This window comes from Cucurbita maxima, unplaced genomic scaffold (assembly GCF_002738345.1).
Source record: "Cucurbita maxima cultivar Rimu unplaced genomic scaffold, Cmax_1.0 Cma_Scf00041, whole genome shotgun sequence".
Taxonomy (NCBI): Eukaryota; Viridiplantae; Streptophyta; class Magnoliopsida; order Cucurbitales; family Cucurbitaceae; genus Cucurbita; species Cucurbita maxima.
In genome coordinates, this window is record NW_019272057.1 from 1,160,799 (window position 1) to 1,181,399 (window position 20,601).

Genomic DNA, 20,601 nt, shown 5'->3' on the forward strand with positions numbered 1-20,601 from the left:
CTCAATTTTTCAAGAAAGAAAAATCAGGACAGTTTTTCTTGAACAAGAAAGACCACTTTCATGTCAAAAAAGGTCAACTCAGTAATAACCAATTTTCTTATACCTTTTTTGGTTCACTTTCCTTCTTAGTTTAGAAGGATGAGGATAAACAACACTAAATATGATTTGGAAACACAGTAATACATACAGAAAAGCCATGGAAAAACTAAATGAAGAAAAGTAACCTCCAATACTAAATAATACATACAGAAACCTTATCAGGACAAAATAATTCGAATTCCAAGCTACCAATAAGCTCCACGAACTCCCACTATGCATTTTTTGGAGGCACTGCCTAGCTATGAATGGCATACCTTTTCAGTCATACTTCCAGCTTTCACAGATCTTATGGATCAATAAACGGAAAATCTAGACATGGGAATACAAAATCAATATGTATAGGCTAAAATAAAGTAGTTGGTCACCATTTTCCACGCTAAGCGAAACAGCCAGTGGTATGTTCATAAATCTTCGCAGGGCAGAGTTCGGCCAAGATACTCGGTTATCTAGACTGCAAGGAGCTTTTGTGTGCTTCTTTTTCACCCATTGGACGAAGCTTAGAGGTTGATTCATGTCTTCACTTTATGTACTTGCTTGATGTTGAAAACTGAGACCAATCTGTCTTCGCACATACTCTGGTAGCAGCCTGCTGATCAGTTCAGGGGATGCTCCAGCTAACTGCAATAAGGTAATAGATTGAAATGTCAGTTTGAAATGCTTCCCGGAAGGGTTATGTTTGCATTTGAAAGTACTATTGTTCAAGTGAGAGGACAATTCACAAAGGAGCAGAACAATGTTTCCTGTCAATTGAACAAACCCCACATCCAGGTAAGCCTCACAAGTTACCAAAACTTGAGGACGTAGAAGTTACAGGTGAACGTATTTTTATCCCGATGTAGATGAGAATACACACGTGTAGCTTAAGTGTCGCAAGTCGAGCAAAAAGAATCTGATGGGTGGGTGATCACGTTAACAGGCAAGCAAAGGAGGCTTTTGAACGGTAGAAAGAAGTATTCAACAGTCTTGTAATTAGATATCCTCCACGTACATGATGAATTAGTTGTATGAAATTTAAATGACATCGTCATAAACAAAGAACAGCCTAATGGCCTATTATCTCCATCTCCTAAAGAGAAGTCTGGATTTAACCTAAGCAATATTTTAAGTTTGTTAGCAATAGGAAATAAAATAAAAGGTTAACGTACTTCTTGCTTAAAGTTGAATAAAGGGGGAAACGGACGGTTGTTAGGGAGGCGGACATTAGGATCCCGTAGCTCATCAAAGAAGGGATGCGCACATGCTTCCAGCTGCAGTAAATAGGAAGAAAAGATAAATAAAAGCCAACAACCATCACCAGCATCACGAACAGAAATTCCCTTGATATCCATATACCAAACTCCTGATTAGGCATATTTTTAGCAAGATAAAAACATGATTCGATGAAATATGCTAACTGCAAAAATATGTTTCACGAATTACAGTATAAGACTGAAATATGATGAGAAAAAAAAAACATTTGCATTGCATGTAACCTAGAACTATAATGAAGAAGAGTGAAAAATGGTTCAACTCACAGCTGTGCAGCGAAGACTAGGAGAATACTGAAGCAGACGTGAAGCAAGGTCAATAGCTTCAGGAGGCATTCGTTTGTGAAAAACCTAAACAAAAGAGAATCATTTCGATTGGAGAAATGTTGGAGCAAGAGATAGGCAACACAAAAGTATTCTAGACAATAAAGGTAGGGAAAATACTGCAGAGCTAACGATAAATCAATCAGAGAGGAATACAGAATACGAGGAAAGATTTTGGGAAATTCGAACACCCACATCATGTAAAGTACTGAGCTTATATCTAAATTACATGAGTACATGGATAGATAACTAGAGCTACTTGACAGTGCAACTAATATAAATATAGTGAAGTTATTTTTAAAGAAGATTTAAACATCTCTTTGACACTAAGTTTTCTTATGATATTTACGAGCTCCATACAGATGTTTCTAATCATATTTCCATGTCATACAGAAAAAATAAATTTAAATTGGACCCACTTGATTGAATGGGTCAATGCCGAAATGTATACCTTGTGCCATGGATGGGCTTTAATCTGAGGGAACCTGAAGTCTGTGTAATTTGGATTCATGCATCGAATTTCTTCCCGAGTAGGAGTACCAAGAACCTATAAGAAATTAAAAAGAATATGAGATGAAGCTTCATTTCTGTGGTTTTAAAATTAACTTACAACTAAGGTATTACCTTGATTATCTCTACAAGTTGGTCCACTGCATTCTCCCCAGGAAACAATGGCTGTAACAAATCAGAAAGATTAGGAAAAGGAGAAAGAGTAGAAATACCGATTGAGGGAAATTATAAGAATTTTTTCTATCCCTACTTGCCACCAAAGTCACTGACCTGGCCTAGAAGGAGTTCGGCAAGGACACAGCCAGCCGACCAAATATCAATGGAGGTTGTGTATTCTGTTGCACCAAATATGAGCTCTGGAGCTCGATAATATCGTGAGCATATATATGATATATTGGCTTCACCCTTAATCTGAAAACAGAAGAGTAAGGAAAAGTGTCATTGGAGCAAGAACATACGGCAGTAAATTATTCAAATGGCAGTCCTAAAATTTTTCACACTAAGAGGATGAAGGGAAACAACCAAACCAATCAACAAAGCTCAATAATGATGTTAGTATCTTTATAAGCTGTGGACTTGTGGAACTCATTGCTTAGCTTTTAGGAGCCCAAATATTGTTTCTCACTTGGTGGTGGTTCCTCTAACATGGTACTTATTTTTAGATGATATTTGTAGAAGACATTATTTAAATTTTGTTGATGTTTTTTTAATGTTATTTAATTTTTTTTATTTTTTTCTCTTTCTAATCATACACCAAGATGAGTCAGATGATGGACTAATTTATAGTTAAAAAAACTAGTGCTCGGAACAGTGGACTTTTTGCTATTATTACCAACCATCAGTCTATTCATAATATATGAAAATATTGATAAATTATGTCTAACAAGAAAATTTGAAATTATAGAGGCAGAGCATACCAGTACTTTTGCGCTTCCAAAGTCACAAATCTTAACCTGATGTGTTAGAGTATTAACCTGCAATTTCCAAAAGTTTCAAATGCATAGTTCCACCTTAGACTGAGAAGAACTAAGGGGGAAAAGGCATACCAAAAGATTTTGCGGCTTCACATCCCTATGGCAGACCCCAGGAACCGAATGAATATATGCAAGGCCCCTAAAGATCTGAAAATTTTATTTACAACTGTGTGTTAGCGTATAAGCAAAATCCATCCAAAAATCACACATTGTAAATTAAATGATATGTCATACTTGATATGTGTAAAGTTTGACGTAGATGAGTGGCATCCTCTGGTTCATGCTGTTGTAGTGCTTGAGAACATGATACATATTTTGGGGAACATACTCCATAACCAAATTCAAGAAAAGTTCATCTTTACTAGTTGTAGAGAAGAAGCAATGCTTAAGAGAAACCACATTTGGGTGATCCATCAGACGCATTAGTTGCAACTCCCTGTTTTTATAACGCTTATCCTGCAAAACCTTCTTTATGGCAACTGTTTCTCCTGTTTCCAAGCATTTTGCCTGAACAAGGGATGACAAACTTCAAACATACAGAAAAAGCCCAAACTTTGTCATGTGGTGATATATAACTATATCTTACCTGGAATACAACGCCAAACGAACCACTACCCACCACACGCTCAGCCATGTAACTGATTGTCTACATTACAAGCCAGGAAAAGTCAACATCTCAGCATTTCAATATTTCAAGATTAATTTTGACTACATTTAAGATTTTTAGATCGCTATAAAGTTGTATTTAAACAAATGAACCATATGTTAATAAAGTAGGTTAATAAGGATATACTGCCCCATAATAAATTTTGTGAGGTGATGGGAATGAGATTTTAACCTGTTTTGGTTCACCGTTTTTGCCACCGATTGTAGTGGAAATGATGTGACCAGTTACTGCATCATTCCCTTCAATCACTGCAGCTGACATTTCCTGGAATTTGTAGCATAAAGCATTGTAAATAAGGTGATATATACCAGATGCATAAGGGATACATGAAACATAGAGAGCTCATGCACGTGTAAGCCTGTGAGAGTAAAACGTCAAGCCTATTTTATTGTGAATAAGAGAAGAGAACAGTTTGTAAATAAAACATTCGTGCACTTGAAAAATTAAGTATCAACAATGTTTTACATGATTACCTACATTTAACGAAAAGCATACCTAATATCAAGCAACCTGAGTAGGAACTCCAACTAATATTCTAAGAAATAGAGTATTTGTTGCTCTCAGTTCCTAGAATCCCATGCGAGGAACCTCCTCTATATTAAACGAGAAGGGAAATGTACACAAATACAAAACTAACTTTTACAGTAATTAAGTAATTGGTGTGTCAACTGAAAATTGATGATGGTGTTTTGGGATTTGTGATAAGGATCGGAATGCATCTGAAAGAGCTGAAGACGGGTCTCAAAATCTAGGGTAGAAGACAGATTAATGTATCCAGAGCAACGTCTTGGGGAAGCAAAATAGATAGCTATGACTTACAAGAAAGCATCACATGCTAGGAAGAGCTCGAATCACATGCTAGGAAAAGCTTGCATCTCCACCCAAGGAACTAAGGAGAGAATCAGCCATTAACGACTTCCCAAAGCAAATTATAATGGTTTTTAAAAAGATTTATGGAAGAGACCAACCGTAATTAAAAGAAGTAAAAAAAGAATCAAGATTACAGAAGATGAAACAATAACCAAGACTACTAAGTTCGCAAAAAAAATTGGAGTGAGCAAGGTGTTTATGAAACATCAATTAGATGATTAATTTACCATACGAAGTTTAATTCAGACACCGTTAGCACACAGTTCCAGTTAATCATCCAATCTATGACGTTAGAAGGGGAAAAAAAAGCTAAGGATGCAATCCTACAAATCACTCCTCGGTTCTCAGAGAAATTAAACTAATAGAAGACACTACGAGAAAATTGAGCCCCTAGCTTAGACGCAAGATCTCAGTTAAATACTCGATCAAATACTAGACTAAATATTTCACCAATAATTTGGCAACAGATCGAACAAACAAAAATGAGCCTGAAAATATCTCGAATCAGTGACGTAAACAGGTCAATAATCGCCGGAGAGAACTTCCAGCTACTAATCCAGCCTTCCAATCGAGCAAAGAAACTACCAAATCACAGTAGATCGCTCTTAACTTAGCAAGAAACAATGATCTCGAGCTGGATCGGGCACAAACAGAGCATCAACAGAAGCAAAACATCACATAGAGAAAAATCACCTATCACACACAGACTACAACAGACACAAAGCAAGAAAGAGGAAGAGAACCTTATCGGTGTCCATTGCTGAGGCACGGTGAGCGTTGAGATTTAGACGGTCATTTTCAGGTTGAGAAAGTTGTAGCAGCTGTGCTTGTGGCTGTGGCTGTGACTGTGACGGTGGCTGTAGTGGAGGTTGATGCCGAGGCCCTAATGGCAAGGTAGCCATGTGAGAGTAGAGCTCTCTCTCTCTCGTCCTCTCTCTCCTCTATCAAATTCTCTTTCTTTCCGATTTTAGTTTTAATATTCTTTTATTATTAATTATCTAATTTCCTCGTCTCGTTAGGAAATATATAGTGTAGACCCACGCGCGAATTTTCGCGGCGGAAGCAGCACGCTCCAATCACAGACCTCCATTGCTGTCTTATCTAAGTCCGAACCAAAATTACAATAATCTACTGCAACGCGGTGTACTACAACTCCCATACACCCTCCTCGAAACCCTTCGACAACTATCACATGGAAATGGAACCCAACGGTTCGTTTCACCACCAATCATTCCTTCGTAAACAGTGACACAAATAGCTTATTAATATTTTAATTAAATTTCTCTATTTTCTTTTTTTTTTTATTTCCAAAATTATAAATAATATTATTATTTTAGTTCATATTAACCTCTCTTGCTCATTGCTAACGGATATTATCAGATTTGGCCCGTTAGGTATCTCTAACAGTCTCATAATTTTAAAATGCGTCTATTACAGAAACGTTTTTACGCGCTTATAAAGAATGTTGTATTCCTCTCTCCAATGGAAAGGTGTGCGCGAGGATGATGGCTCATATAGGGAGTGAGTTGTAAGATTCTCATCGGTTGAAGAGAGAAACAAAACATTTAGGTTCGGTCACATTAGATTAATCTCATTTCATAATTCTTAGTGTTTTTCTTGGATGTTTTTACTAAATGTGCGTAACCAACTGTGGTTTCATTATTTGAGTTTCTTTTAGACCCACGTTGAAAAAATCAATGGAAATAAACTGAACTCAAGTGAGAAGATACCAAAAGAAAACCTTCAGTACTACATTGAGCAAAAAAAAGCTATTAAATATTTGTATTTGACCTGCTCTGCAACTAAAATGACCGCATAGAGCCTACTCATCTCAAAACAACGCACTAAAACGGTCAAATTCAAAACAATTTTAAACTATAGAGATTAAAATAGATATTTTTAAGGTAACTAAGGGAATATATTATTTTATTTTATTCCACTCGAAATATATCATATTAAAATGATTTAGAGAAAAGGGAGCACCTGAAATAATTAGAATTTGGATGCAAAAATCTTAGAAAATAGGGAGAGAGGAGCCCATTCATTATGCGCTCCATGTGCCTAATGCATGGAAAATGGACCCATGTGCTACTCTTCTTGGTACCACTTTGTTAGAATGAATTAAAGAACATGTCATCCATATTAGATGTGCATATTTTGATTACATTGACTAAAAATTCCACAATTTGAAATCTTCACATGCATTGAAATGATTTGTTCTTCCTATAATCATAGGTCAAAATAGGATAAAAAGATTCTTATCTGCAAGACTTAATCATTACATATGAACTAAAGACCATCTGTTAGGGGAGGTTTCCACACTCTTATATAAACAATGTTTCGTTCTCCTCCTCAACCGATGTAATATCTCACAATTCACCCCTCTTCAAGATCTAGCATCCAACGTCTTCGTTGGCACTCATTCCCCTCTCCGATCGATATGGGATCTCACAATGCACCCACCTTCGAGGCCCAACGTTCTCGCTGGCGCTTGTTCTTCTCTTCAATCGATGTGAGATCTCATAATTCACCCCTCCCCCCCTCCTTTCAGGACCCAACGTTTTTGCTAGCACACCACCAAGTGTCCACCCCCTTCAAGACTCAACGCCCTCGCTGGCACGCCACTCGGTATCTGGTTCTGATACCAATTGTAACAGCTCAAGCCCACCACTAACAAATATTGTTTCTTTGGACTTTCCTTTTCGGGCTTCCCCTCACAGTTTTAAAACGCGTCTACTAAAGAAAAGATTTCACACTTCATTCCCTCTTCAACCGACGTGGGATGTCCCAGTCCTGATAAATATGTCATTTCAATGAATAAAACTTATTATAAACTACTTTTTGTCTTGATTTTTTTTTTTGGGGGACTTAAGGTACAAAGGTGGATGATTAGTTTATTGGCAGATAATAGGAAAAACTTCAAGCTTACCATTTTTCAGGGAAAAAGAAACTTGGTGCCCACTCAACATAAGCCTCTAAAGCCTCAAAGGCTTGGAAGATCAGAGGCGTAAATTATAATAATGCCTTGAATTTCGCGCATCAAGGAAAGAATATGTATACAACTTGGGGATAAAAACAAGCACTCAGCTCTTTTTCCTTCAACGGCTAACATGAAAAGGAGAGGAGCGAGCAAATGAAGGGTATGGCAGAGAGTTTTGATTATTCTGTTAGGTTAATGTCATCTCTAGGTGTCAGAAATGGCAAAGAGAACATATGCCTTATCAAGTCTCTGTTCTTATTATTCAATGCCAAAGAGAACCTATGCTATGCCTCACACGACAAGATTACTTTTAGTTTGAGCTTCGAACAACACTTGGCTATAACAAGAAGCTATTGTAAAAGGCAATCTCTATAGAATATTGAGTATGGAGAGCCCTTTTCTTAATATCAGGTAAAATGGGTAAAACTATTAGAATGGATTCAAGATTTTCGGAGTTGATTTCAAACTAGGGAGTGATCAGTTATCACTGAACGAACAAGAACCATGTTAATTAATTTGGGCCAACACCATTCCATTCCCTCCCTAGTGCAGTTTTGCAACAGCAGGAGCAGCTAGTACTGCTCGAACTTGGACTGATCTTTTCAATCGGGGGTGTGGGGGAGTTATGGGGTGTGTATTGTCGAGGCCCAAGTCCATCGCTAGACGCTAGAAGGTATTGTCCACTTTGGCCCGTTACGTATCACCATCAGTCTCCCAATTTTAAAACACATCTACTAGGAATAGAAAGAGGTTTCCACACTCTTATAAGGATGGTTTCGTTCCCCTCTCCAACCGATGTGGGATCTCACAATCCACCCCTCTTGAGGGCCCAACGTCCTTGCTGGCACACCGCCTGGTGTCTGGCTCTGATACCATTTGTAACAGCCCAAGTCCATCGATACCAGATATTATCTGCTTTGGCCCATTACGTATCGCCGTCAATCTCACGGTTTTAAAACACCGTCTCCTAGGAAAAGGTTTCCACACCCTTATAAGGAATGTTTCGTTCACCTCTCCAACCGATATGGGATCTCACATCCAAACTGGACCAATGAATGGTTTAATCACCATTTATTATGACCCATTCCAGTCAAGAAGAGGATATATGTGCTGACCAATACCAACCTTGACTAGGTCAGTTCAATCAGATTTGTCAGATGTCGGATTGTTTATGTACGTGCAGCCATCTAATTCAAATAAGCTTAATTCTGCTATGGAAAGTGCACCCAAAACTTCAAGTAACTAACGCAACATGAAAGGCATGATGTTTATTTATTTCCAGGTAAGAACTTACCAAGACACTGCAACAATACTTATACAGGCACACGAAAAGGGTCAAATATAATTACACTTAAAACCATGGTAGGGTATGAATTTTTGCGCATGGTTCAAGCAAAGGCTTATCTAGAACTCAATATTTAACTTTCTAGATACTATTTATTTCTTCCCACGCAGTTTTGCTCCAAGAGCTCTCTCAAGTTTGGTTATTATTTGTTGATTTGGAATAGCTTTTCCAGATTCATACTCCTGGATAACTTGAGGCTTCTTATTAATAAGCTACAGGGGATGAAAATAATAAATCAGGCAATCACTAACACATACGTAGAATAGGGACGAGCAACAAGAGTGTGGGACAAACATACTTGAGCAAGCTGAGTCTGAGTAAGCTTCTTCTCCGTTCGAGCTTGCATAATTGCTTTCTTCAGCTCAGTTGGTACTCGGTCATCTAGGGTCGAAATAGAACATAGTTAACAAAATAATATGTATCTATTTGGTTCGTAAACTTCAATTCTTTGATCTGTTCATTATTTTTTAAAATTTATGGTCTAACTAGTAAGTCTTTGATCTATTCATTATTTTTTAAAATTTTTGGTCTAACTAGAATTGTTTAAGGTCCTATTCATTTCTTTGTTTTGTTATCTACTTTTAGGAATACTTTCAAAATCTCGACTAAGTTTCGAAACCTAAAATAAGTAGTTTTGTTCTCAAATTTTGGCTAACCATTCAAATCTTCCCTTAAAAAATGATTAAACCATGGTAAGGAACTTGTTTTGACAAGTACAATTTGCAAAAATCAAAGGGTGATCACACAAGCTTTTACTCCTAAAAGTCCTAAAAGTAAATGAGATAGTATACATAACGCTATGAAACCAGGGAAAACAATAAAATTTATCCAACTATGATACGCAAGTGTAATATCAGAAGAACTCACGAGTAAGGTTCTCAGACTCTTCGTCAAGCTTCCTGGTGTTCAAACTGTTAGACGAACACGACTCTCCACAATGGTATGATATTGTCCACTTTGAGTGTAAGCTCTCATGGCTTTGCTTTGGGCTTCCCCAAAAGGCCTCATACCAATGGAGTTAGTATTCCTCACTTATAAACCCATATAAACCCATGATCATTCCCTAAATTAGCCGATGTGGGACTTTCATCATCCAACACCTCCCCTCGAACAAAGCACGCCTCCCCTTAATCGAGGCTCGACTCCTTTGGAGTCTTAGTCATTTTTGACTGCCTTCGTACCTTCGAGGAGGCTTGACTCCTTTTGGAGTCCTTTGTTCGACATTTAAGGATTTGCCAATCTATTGGCACGGCTAAATTTAGGGCATGGCTCTGATACCATGTTAGACGAACCCGACTCTCCACAATGGTATGATATTGTCCACTTTGAGTGTAAGCTCTCATGGCTTTGCTTTGGGCTTCCCCAAGAGGCAGATTTGTTTGAGCCAGCAGCAGCTGCAAAAGCCAAGAAAAGTATCATTGCAATGCAATCCAATATTTCACTCAATGAATCAGACTCCTTACGAGTTTTGAACAAACATAAGGAGAATATAGGGGGCTCAGACAGATGGACATAGCCAATCCCAGTGGCCTCCCAAGACTCATTATCATCACATCCCCATTCAACAGTTATCATCTCCCGCAAAAATAGATTTCAACGTCAAAACAAAAACAAGAACACAGCAATTGGAGTTTCAATAAGAAAATCAAGGAGACTGAACGCACATTTCTTTATGGTCTCAATCTCCGCCCCGGCTCGCCGAGCAGCATTGACGGCTTTCTCATCCTTCTAGGCCGCCGCGTTCGGTGCCTTCTTCCTGAGGACCACCGTTTCCCAATCCTGTGAAAGTGGTACGATTCCAGCCATATCTAGTCTCCTTTTCTCCTTTCAAGAGGTTCCTCGCTCGATAGTACGCAGAATCTGGATGGGGGACTTCTAGTCGGCCATATAAAAAAGTCTGGATAGCTTGGAGGGCACGCAGTCAACTCACGCCATTACTCAATTCGCGTGATGAACAATTAAGAAAAAAACACGTCGGTCTCGCGGGTCCAAAGAATCGGGTTCCCGTATTATCCGAACCACCCGTTTTCCAATTTCCTTTTCGAGCCCATCGTCGTCATTTCCATATTAGGTAAGACGTTGAAAATTTTTCAAAAGATTTTTTTTTTTTTTTTTTTTGACAATTTACCCTCAAATTTGTAATTTTTAAGATTAATAAATCTATTTTCTTGTGTTAAACACTAAAATGTTCGGTTAAAGCCATATGAACCAAGCATTGAACCCTCACGTGGTTGGGTGTCACGGTCATACTTTAGTCAAGGTCCTTGCATGGCTGAAAATCTCAACGTTATAGTCACAACATACTCTCTTTGTGACACTCAATGGGGAGATTTGAGTAGCTCTAGTCGTAGATTGGACCACTTTACAACAAAAGGACTGGACAACGTTTTAATTGTCAAACTCGAAAAACAAAGGGAAAAAACTAGTCGTTTGAGGAAAAACAAGCTTCGTGTATCTCGATTAGGTCTAAAGTCAAATGATCTTTATGGTTTTTTAAATTAAAATAATTAACTTTTATTTAAACCTTTAAAATGTGATAGTCTGTATAGAATAAAATATTTAAATATAAAATAAAAACAACTTTAAATAAATTATTGAGTGTAAAATTGTGACTAATAGAATAAAATATAATTTAAAATTTAGTAAAACAACAATCACTTCTTAAACGACTAAAATAGACATTTTGAAAATTTGCCGACTAAAATATGCATAAATTAAAACTATAATTGTTAAGACTAAACTTGATATTTTAAAAATATATATAAATTCAAATAAATAAATAAATGTTAAAAATTTAAATAACATTCGAGTCTTTTTATATTAAATGTGCATTTAATTTATTTATTTATTTAAGTAGTATTTAAGTATGGGAAATGTGTTTAATGGATTAAAATATTATAATCGAATTTAAATTAACTCTACAAATTATTAAACTAAAAAATGAAAAAAAAAATTAAATTAGATTTCATTTCTTAGTTTAAGAATTTAAAAATGCCTTTATTAATTTTCTATACTTAAAATTGAGTTAATTAACTTTTAAAATGAATTTATAATTAGTCTTGACAATAATTAGAATTTTAAAATCTACTTAAAATTTATTTTTGAACTTAAAACTATTCATAAATTGAAAATATTTGTGGGTTGAATCGAGTGGGGCCTTCTATAAAATAAAATTAATTGTTTTGGTTATAAATCTTTTTAATTTTAATTTTAATTTTTAATAAATGTAAAATATATTTTATTTATGTTTAAATATTTAATTAACATATATTTTTAAAATATATCTTATAAAAATTGAGTCCAGGCAAAAAAATAAAAAATAATGAAAAAGGAATGGTATTAATGACGTAATATTAATATAAAGCCATTCCGTCGTCTTCCTTCTTCTGATTCTAAGCTTGGGTGCGATCTCTCAGCTCGTTGCAGCTCCTCAGGTACCAAATCCTCCGACGACTTCCTTCTTTTTTCACTTTCTAAATCTCTTCCTTATTATTCTCCTTCCCTTTCCTCGCTCCCTTGGCTGGTCTTTTCAGATTATGGTTCTGTAAGTTTATGATGCTCGAAATTATACTACTACTGTGCTCTTTAATCCGTCTTTCTCTTCGATTATTGTTCTTATACCTACCGACTGAATTTCACATTTTCTAGTTCGTTTAATTGCTCTCTACTTCATCAGAATTTGGTTTTCCTCCTTGATGAGGTTTTCTAATTGTTCATATGGCAAGATGTTTACTGTTTTCCACTGTTCTTTCTTTATATCGCACTTGTATTGGTTCTTGAAATATGATGGAGGACTCGAGACATCTGGTTCGTGCTTAGGATATGATTTGTTGATTTCCGGAAAACGAAGAACCACGGTGTTTAGTTTCCTAATTCTTTAGTATTTCTTGCACTATCTTAGCTGCGATAGTGATAATTGATGCAACGAATAACTCAATTTGATTATCCTGTTTCTAAAGTTGATGATCTACTTGACGAACTTTATTGTTCCTTTACGCGTGGAAGAAGTACTGTGGATGGTTGTGGTTTTAATAACTCTTGTTATGCTCTTGAGCTGGTATTTCTATTTCGAACTTAGCCGATTTTTTTTTTTTTTTTCCGTGTTTAGGGGCCGATAAGTAATGTTAAAAGAGAGGATCCACTGCCATGCAGATCTATTCCTGTTGGCTACGTATGCAGAATAAGTTGGAGTTACCATCCTGTTATAGTTTTTATCATCATTATAGTTGATAAACGTCTTGTAAAGACGTTATCAGCTTACTGGCTTCGGGCTTCAGTCCTCTCAGTTAAGTTGGTATCGTCTTTGCGTCATGCCATATTACATACAGAGACTCTATAATACTTGTACATCTGCGTTGTCTCCTAATGGACCCGTGTCGGAAGAAGCCCTTGAAAAAGTTCGTGCCATGTTAGGTATGATATGATTTAAGTTCTACATTCAATTTTCATCCAATCCTTCTGTCTCATCTTATTTGACCAATCAAGATTTTAATTAGGATGTTTCATGAAATGGATTTACTTTTTATCACTGTCTTTGGAACCCTTCAGTGATATAACTATTATAGGATAATCAGAATTGAGGCTGTAGAGTTTTTAATGAACAGGTTCTACAATTACTTCATGAATTGGTTAATTTTAGATTTTAGTGTTAGCATGACCACAAGTCCAATTGGCTTACACTTTCTTCGAGTAGTGGATTGAGTCCCATTGAGCCAAGTGAAATTCTGCATTTCCTGGTTTTAGGAGTCTTAACTTGTTAGTATTATGGTGATTCTGAAAGCTATGCATCGTACATGGGGCATGCAACACACTTACTTTTTGGTTAAGTACTTTGGTTTAGGCTTAAAATGAAATTACTTACAAGCATAGCTTGAAATACATTTGTTCAAGTAATCTCATTAATGGCTTGAAGTGATATTGGAAATACAATGCAGCTATTTATTTTTCAGAGATACTATCTTTGTTTTCATCTTCACATGGTAAATATATTTCTAAAATTCATTTTCTTTGAACGTTGCATCAATGCTTTAGGTGCCCATCAATTGCCTATTTTGCTGTTAGTTTTGCACATTTAATCATAGACCATTTGATTGCAGAAAAAGTCAAGCCCTCTGATGTAGGTCTGGAACAGGAGGCGCAAGTCGTTCGTAATTGGCAGGAACCTGTGCAGGAACGTAATGGGAGACGGCAACCATTGCCACCAATTAAATACTTGCATTTGCATGAGTGTGATAGCTTCTCCGTAAGCATCTATGTTCCAATCATTTTATCATTGGGAAGTAAAATCCTTGATAATTACTTATTGATTGAAGACTTTTTCTAATGAAAAACAACTAGACTTATTCTTGGATGGTAAGAACTAAGTGAAATTCGCTATTATGAACTCTTTTGCAGATAGGTATTTTCTGTATGCCTCCAACTTCTATCATACCTTTTCATAATCATCCTGGAATGACGGTGTTGAGCAAACTAATTTATGGTTCCTTACACGTCAAGTCATATGACTGGTTTGATTTTCCAGGACTTGATGATATTTCCGAAGGTTTGTTACTATTACTTATTGTCATCCCATCCTGGCTTTGATTTTGTCGATTTCCTTATTCTATATACACATGCCTAGAGAATAAGCGTAAATGGAAGTTACCATTAATTCTCCCTCTGTATTAACCAATTCATGAAGTATACTCTTTTAGCATAGTCATACCTTTCATTTTTTTGATAAGGGAAAACATGCCTTCATTTTTTTACTTGGATAAGAAACAATTTCATTTCATTTATGTATAAAATTACAAAAGGGATGAAAAATCCAGGAGAACTACGAAAAACATTTCTAGTTGATTAAAAAGGAACCATAACTATATGAAGCAAAGATGTTAGACAATTTACACCAAGAGATAGGATAATAACAAACAAAATCAAAGAAAACATCCAGATGAACTTCCTTATCGAAGAATATACTTTGATTTATTTCCCCAAAAATCCCTAAAAACAAGCCCAAGACACGTTCATCCAAAGAGTAGCTTTGGCTTCTTTGAAGGGATGGACCACATGGACGTGATTGAGGAGATCTCTCAATCCATCGGAAGTACCGTTATTCATCCAAAGGAATTAAGAATTATGCTCCAATATTTAGTGAACAAGTGATTTTGAGTTTCTTCATTAGCTTTACATAAAGAGCACAGCTGGGGGATATGGCTCATAAGGCATACATTTTTGGAGGAGGTCTGTGACACCCATGACTAAGAAAAACTTAAAAAGGAAATGAAAGTTACCACCAATACCAACAAGGTGCATCTTCCTTTTCAGTGGCTCAATCATTGAAACTCCATAGTTAAACGTGTTTTACTTGGAACAATTCTATTAGCTATGTTGGGTGACCTCCTCAGAATTTTCCTTAAATGCATGTGAGTGAGGACAAAACATGCTAACAGGACTCGTGTTGGTCTATGGAGTTAGTCTTCACTCTTAAGAAGTGAGAAGTAGGTAATGCAACCATGTCGTAGGGGATGTAGAGGAATGTCGGGGCCATCAGGTGCCAAATTTGGATTTCGAATGTTGATCTAAACCCTAGGCATGGGTCGTTACAAATGGCATCAGAGTGATACTTTCCTAGTAAGATGTGGTTCAAGGATGAACCAAGGCAAAAATTGGTGGACATGTGACACGCGAATAAAGGGTTACATGAATGAACTGAGACCACATCCAAATGAAAGTGGTCCTGAGAATAGGATGACTAAGAAAAGTTTAAAGGAAATGAAAGTTACTACCTATACCAATAAGGTGCATCTTCCTTTTTGGTGGCTCAATCATAGGAACTACACGGTTAATCGTGTTTTGCTTTGAGCAATTCTAATGTTAGGTGACCTCTTGGAAATTTTCCTACAATACATGTGAGTGAGGACAAAGCATGTTGAAAGGACCTATGTAGGTCTGTGGGGATAGTGTTCACTCTTAGAAGCGAGAAGTAGGTAATTGATCATATCGCAAGGGATGCAGGGGAATGTCGGGGCCATCAGGTGCGGAAGCGGGATGCATGTGAGTGAGGACAAAGCATGTTAAAAGGACCTATGTTGGTTTATGGGGATAGTCTTCACTCTTAGAAGCGAGAAGTAGGCATCTAACCATGTCGTTGGGGATGTAGGGGAATGTTGGGGCCATCCGGTGCCAAATCTAGATTTCGAATCCTAATCCAAATCCTTGGAGTGGGTTGTTACAAGGTCTTTGGTATTGATGGTGAAATGAGAAATTTCCCATAAGAGAAATTTAATATTTTTTTGGGTACCAGTGCCTCCAAATAGCTCTAGCCAAAGATGATTCCAGTATTCATTGGAATTGTCAGACGTGAGAGATTTGCTGATGAAAATACTGTTTGAGCTAGACAACCAAATCCATGAATCTTCTCGCTACGCCCATTCAGAGGCTTCTTCATCCTTCAAATTCTGATCAAGTTTAAGATCCCAGTGACATAATAGTGAGTTCCATACCTCCTTGACAGCGACCTCGTCAACCTATATAAGAGGGGGAATTGTGAAGCCAAGGGAGTATTGGTTAACCAGGGGGCTGTCCATAAAGGTGTTGATGCACCACCTCCCCCAGAAACTGGAACAAGGCTTGGCGTTTGATAATAATTTTCCCAGGACCCTTTGAAGTGTTTAATGAAAGACCATTCCAAGTGGATTGTAGCACACCATATTTACCATTAATAAGTTTCTTTCAAAGAGCACCTTTTTCATTATTTTATTGTCAAGTTCATTTTGGAAGGAGCGCTCTATTTTTATCTTTCAATGAATGAAGGCTAAGAGCCCTTTTATTCAAGGGGAGAACTTTATCCCATCTCACAAGATGGATACTGGATCTAGAGGCCGACCCCTTCCATAGAAAATTCCGGAAAGGTCTTTCCACCTCATTAACGATCTTTCAAGGCATGTTAAAGAGTGAGAGGTAATAAATTGGGAGATCGGTGAGTGTGGTTTGGAGAAGAGTAAGTCTAACTCCCTAGGAGATAAAGTAGGATCCCCATGCTGAAAGCTTTCTCTCAATTTTCTCGATAAAATGGGAGCCTAGCTTAAATTGTTCCTGGATTTCGATTAAGTGGAAGTCTCAGGTATGATCTTGGCGAGCTTCTACATACCCCTTAACTTCAAGGTTCTATCAATAAAAAACTCTAAAATAGTAATTGTGTCAATATAGACTTTGAACTTTAATAATATATCAATTTATACCCCTATCCGATTCTATTCATAAAACGTTGATTTACATGTGTGCAAACTTATAATTCTATGAATTAAACTTGTAAATTGTCATAAATGAATCAATTGAGACCATCTGTGTAGACTTAATCTAGACTCCCATTTGATAATTGTCAATTATTTAAATAGATCCACTTATAAAGTTCAAAAGTTTAAAAGTTTAATGGATATAGTTCTAATTTTGCACATGTATAAACTAACATTTTTTAAACGAAATGTGACTAAGTGATACACTTATCGATTAAATTGATACAATTGTTACCTTAAGATTTTTATTGATGCAACCCCCAAAATTTAGGGATATTAATTAATTTTTCCCTAATTTTTACATTTCAAACCTGCGCCATTTGTTCAGCCTGATATATGTAGGCTAATGCAGGACAAATGTACAAAAGCCAAATTTTAATAGATAAAAGTGAGTGGAATTCTATTAAGTACTGAAAAGAGAGTTCAAAACCCATTGAAACATCTAGAATAAATTGAAAACTAGTAAAATTAAGAATTTAAACAATTATATAAATCAAATCAACACATTCCCAGAAACGTTGACATCACTAGTAGGTGCTAAGAAAAGCTTTTTGGTTCATGAAACAAAAGAGGTGGGTTCTTTTTCTTTTTTTTTTCTTTTTTTTTTTTTGGGTGACCAAGACTTGCTGGAATGCCTTAAAAGTCATGTAAAACTTATTGGTATTGATATATACTCACATGGTTTTACTTGGATACAAACTAGGGGCTCAAATTTCTGAAAACTAAATTTAGTGGACGAACTTTCACGCTTGATACTAGATGATTATATAAAGGTATAAGATTGTTTGCTGGAGCAAGATGATAAGACTAGAAACTTTGCTTCTATTAACTTTATTGTTTAGGGTCAATTTTTGCAACTCCCTGTTCCATTACTCTCAAGGTAGATGCTCTTAATTGTTTGATTTCCATTTTTAGATTTATATGCTAACTTTAATTGGTGTCCTCACAGCTCGACCTGCAACGCTTGTAAAAGATACAGAAATGACGGCACCTACTCCAACCACTATTCTATATCCTACAAGTGGAGGCAATATCCATAGCTTCAAGGCCATCACACCTTGTGCTATTTTTGACATCCTTTCTCCCCCTTATTCATCAGAACATGGACGGCACTGTACTTATTTCCGGAAGTCTCATAGGAAAGATCTTCCTGGTAATTCCATTTGTGATTTATAATCCACAACTTCTAATACCATCTCTCTTAATTCTTGGTGTTGCTTACACACTTCTTACTGGATTTAGGTGATCTTGAATTGGATGGAGATGGAGTTTCAGTTTCTGAACTGACATGGTTAGAGGAATATCAACCTCCCGACAACTTAGTGATCCGGAGAGGGCTGTACAAGGGACCGGTGATTAGAACTTGATCAGTATTCCTGTTTTAGTTGTGTAGCATGCATCATTTGAAAAACTGCATCTTCTAACTATGAATGATTGAGCGAAATTCCGGTATATGGGCTGTTCATAGTCATTAAAAATAGCGATATTGACTCGACTTAGCTGGATATATTTGGCTTGCACATATGTTACATTGCACCTAATTGACCCTTTTCATTTATCTACCTCACTTTGTTTGGTGATATATTTATGCAGGAATGGATTATGTTTTGGGTGGAGGAGGAGAATTTCTAGGTAACTCATTTATTATCTGTCACGCTATCATATTTTTAAGAACGATGTGAGATCCATGTGTATGAAAAAAATATATATTTACACTGGCAAAATCGTTGTGTAGACCAATAGAATATGGCGCTCTCGTAGGTATTAGAAATTTTCTGGTGGAAAAGTTGGCTTCAGGGGTGTCATGTGGGTTTATTCACACCGTTGCTTTCAGCAGGTAAAAAACTAAGATGCAACTAGGCTATAGGCTTTCAACTAGATTGCTAATCCTATTGTTAAGATTTATTGGCCTTCTCATTTGTAGTCCTTTTCTTCTTAGAATGCACATGGAACTCATTACAATGCTAGTAAAGCTAGAAATCATTTCTGGATGATCAGTTTGGCCTGGAAAGATTGCTTCCTTCATGTGTTTGGTGTCTTCTATAGTCTATAACGAGACAAGTTCATGTGAACTTTTAAGTTCGCACAAAAGAGAACAGTTTTTTCTAGTAATTACTTTCTACAAAGCTGTTGGAAAAAAAATAGAGTCGATTTCACTTGGCACAACTCAACGAAGCACACCCAATACTAGTTTGTATAAGCTAGATCTCGGGAGGTTTTCTTGTTAGCCTTAGTTGTAGAGTTCCTCCATTACTGCACTGCTATTTCGTCACAAACATTCACAATGATATAATATTGTGTCTCATGACTTTGCTATTGGTTCCTCAGGCCTCGTACCAACATAGATGTATTCTTTACTTATAAATCTATGATTAACCTCTTAATTAGTCGACGTGGGATTCTCTCTCAACAATCTAGAAAGAGGATCGAGAATTAGAATCCTAAACCGAGAGCCGAGAATTAGAAAAAGAAAAAAGGGGTGAAGTTGGAGAGGGTAGGGGTTTAGTTTTGGTGAGATATAATTGGTAAAAAAGAGGGGTGAGGAGGAAGCTAATTGATCCTTCTCTTCCTTAAAACATGGACATGTGATCTCCAACACTGACATTCTAAAATACAAAGCCACTGACACACACTCTGTGTGTTGAGATCTCACAAAATGGCATTGTTTGCGGCGGCTCTTTTGCCAATGCTCACAAATTAGATTCCTTTTTTATACATCTTACACACACACACACACTCTCTCTCTCTCTCTTCACAGTTATGCCCTATCAATAATCATCCTTAAATCAGATATTATTCCACACAAAATTATTACCCCATTAAATTAGTGTCTTCAATAATAATTCATTTCCATTTAATATCCCAATTATTAGTGTCTCATATATTCTATAATTTTAAGTTCTATCATTCTTTTCTTTAGTTCAACAATATTTGAGGTGGGGATTCGAACTTTGACTCTTGATCAAAGGTAAGTCCCATCTTTGTTCTTGATTTAGAAGGAAAATGATGAATGACAAGTCACTAATCACTAATCACAGTTAAAAAGACGGTAATTAATCGAGTTTTGGCAGGTTTACACAGAAACAAACTAGTAATTTTAAACATTAATTATATGTATATGCATGGGCAATATGGGATATTATGATCGAGCCTCGATTAGATTAATAATTAGTTAATTATATAATTAAGGATTATAGATCCAGCTAAGTATTTAGAACAAAATCATTCAAATCTTCGCTCTGTATAATCTTAATTCCAAGTTGGAAGTGTATATATATATATTATGTACAAAACTGATAAGCTTAGGGT

General features: G+C 36.4%; 3 protein-coding genes across 7 annotated transcripts; 1 reads left to right on the forward strand and 2 right to left on the reverse strand.

Annotated features, from left to right (window-relative positions):
- Nucleotides 1-148: 148 nt before the first annotated feature.
- LOC111469649 (shaggy-related protein kinase zeta-like) lies at nucleotides 149-20,043 on the reverse strand. Of its 3 annotated transcripts, none has more exons than XM_023114984.1 (13): nucleotides 20,028-20,043; nucleotides 5,435-5,630; nucleotides 3,993-4,085; nucleotides 3,741-3,800; nucleotides 3,389-3,661; nucleotides 3,227-3,301; nucleotides 3,098-3,154; nucleotides 2,451-2,591; nucleotides 2,295-2,345; nucleotides 2,122-2,217; nucleotides 1,614-1,697; nucleotides 1,245-1,346; nucleotides 149-717 (listed from the first exon to the last, which is right to left on the reverse strand). In XM_023114984.1, the coding sequence occupies exons 2-13, from the start codon at nucleotides 5,591-5,593 to the stop codon at nucleotides 622-624; spliced, it is 1,287 nt and encodes a 428-aa protein (XP_022970752.1). In that variant the 5' UTR covers nucleotides 5,594-5,630; nucleotides 20,028-20,043; the 3' UTR covers nucleotides 149-621. The 3 variants fall into 3 exon arrangements, with proteins under 3 accessions (XP_022970752.1, XP_022970753.1, XP_022970751.1); XM_023114985.1 differs by lacking the exon at nucleotides 20,028-20,043 and adding an exon at nucleotides 4,641-4,710 and having other exon boundaries at nucleotides 5,435-5,451; XM_023114983.1 differs by lacking the exon at nucleotides 20,028-20,043 and having other exon boundaries at nucleotides 5,435-5,648.
- LOC111469646 (multiprotein-bridging factor 1b-like) lies at nucleotides 8,905-10,822 on the reverse strand. The gene is made up of 6 exons (XM_023114980.1): nucleotides 10,811-10,822; nucleotides 10,681-10,744; nucleotides 10,377-10,410; nucleotides 9,884-9,933; nucleotides 9,315-9,397; nucleotides 8,905-9,228 (listed from the first exon to the last, which is right to left on the reverse strand). The coding sequence occupies exons 1-6, from the start codon at nucleotides 10,820-10,822 to the stop codon at nucleotides 9,109-9,111; spliced, it is 363 nt and encodes a 120-aa protein (XP_022970748.1). The 3' UTR covers nucleotides 8,905-9,108.
- Nucleotides 12,360-18,911, forward strand: LOC111469651 (plant cysteine oxidase 5-like). Of its 3 annotated transcripts, XM_023114990.1 has the most exons (7): nucleotides 12,421-12,450; nucleotides 12,550-12,560; nucleotides 13,125-13,429; nucleotides 14,113-14,258; nucleotides 14,411-14,558; nucleotides 18,242-18,445; nucleotides 18,535-18,911. In XM_023114990.1, the coding sequence occupies exons 3-7, from the start codon at nucleotides 13,327-13,329 to the stop codon at nucleotides 18,657-18,659; spliced, it is 726 nt and encodes a 241-aa protein (XP_022970758.1). In that variant the 5' UTR covers nucleotides 12,421-12,450; nucleotides 12,550-12,560; nucleotides 13,125-13,326; the 3' UTR covers nucleotides 18,660-18,911. The 3 variants fall into 3 exon arrangements, with proteins under 3 accessions (XP_022970754.1, XP_022970755.1, XP_022970758.1); XM_023114986.1 differs by lacking the exon at nucleotides 12,550-12,560 and having other exon boundaries at nucleotides 12,360-12,450; XM_023114987.1 differs by having other exon boundaries at nucleotides 12,394-12,560.
- Nucleotides 20,044-20,601: the final 558 nt, after the last annotated feature.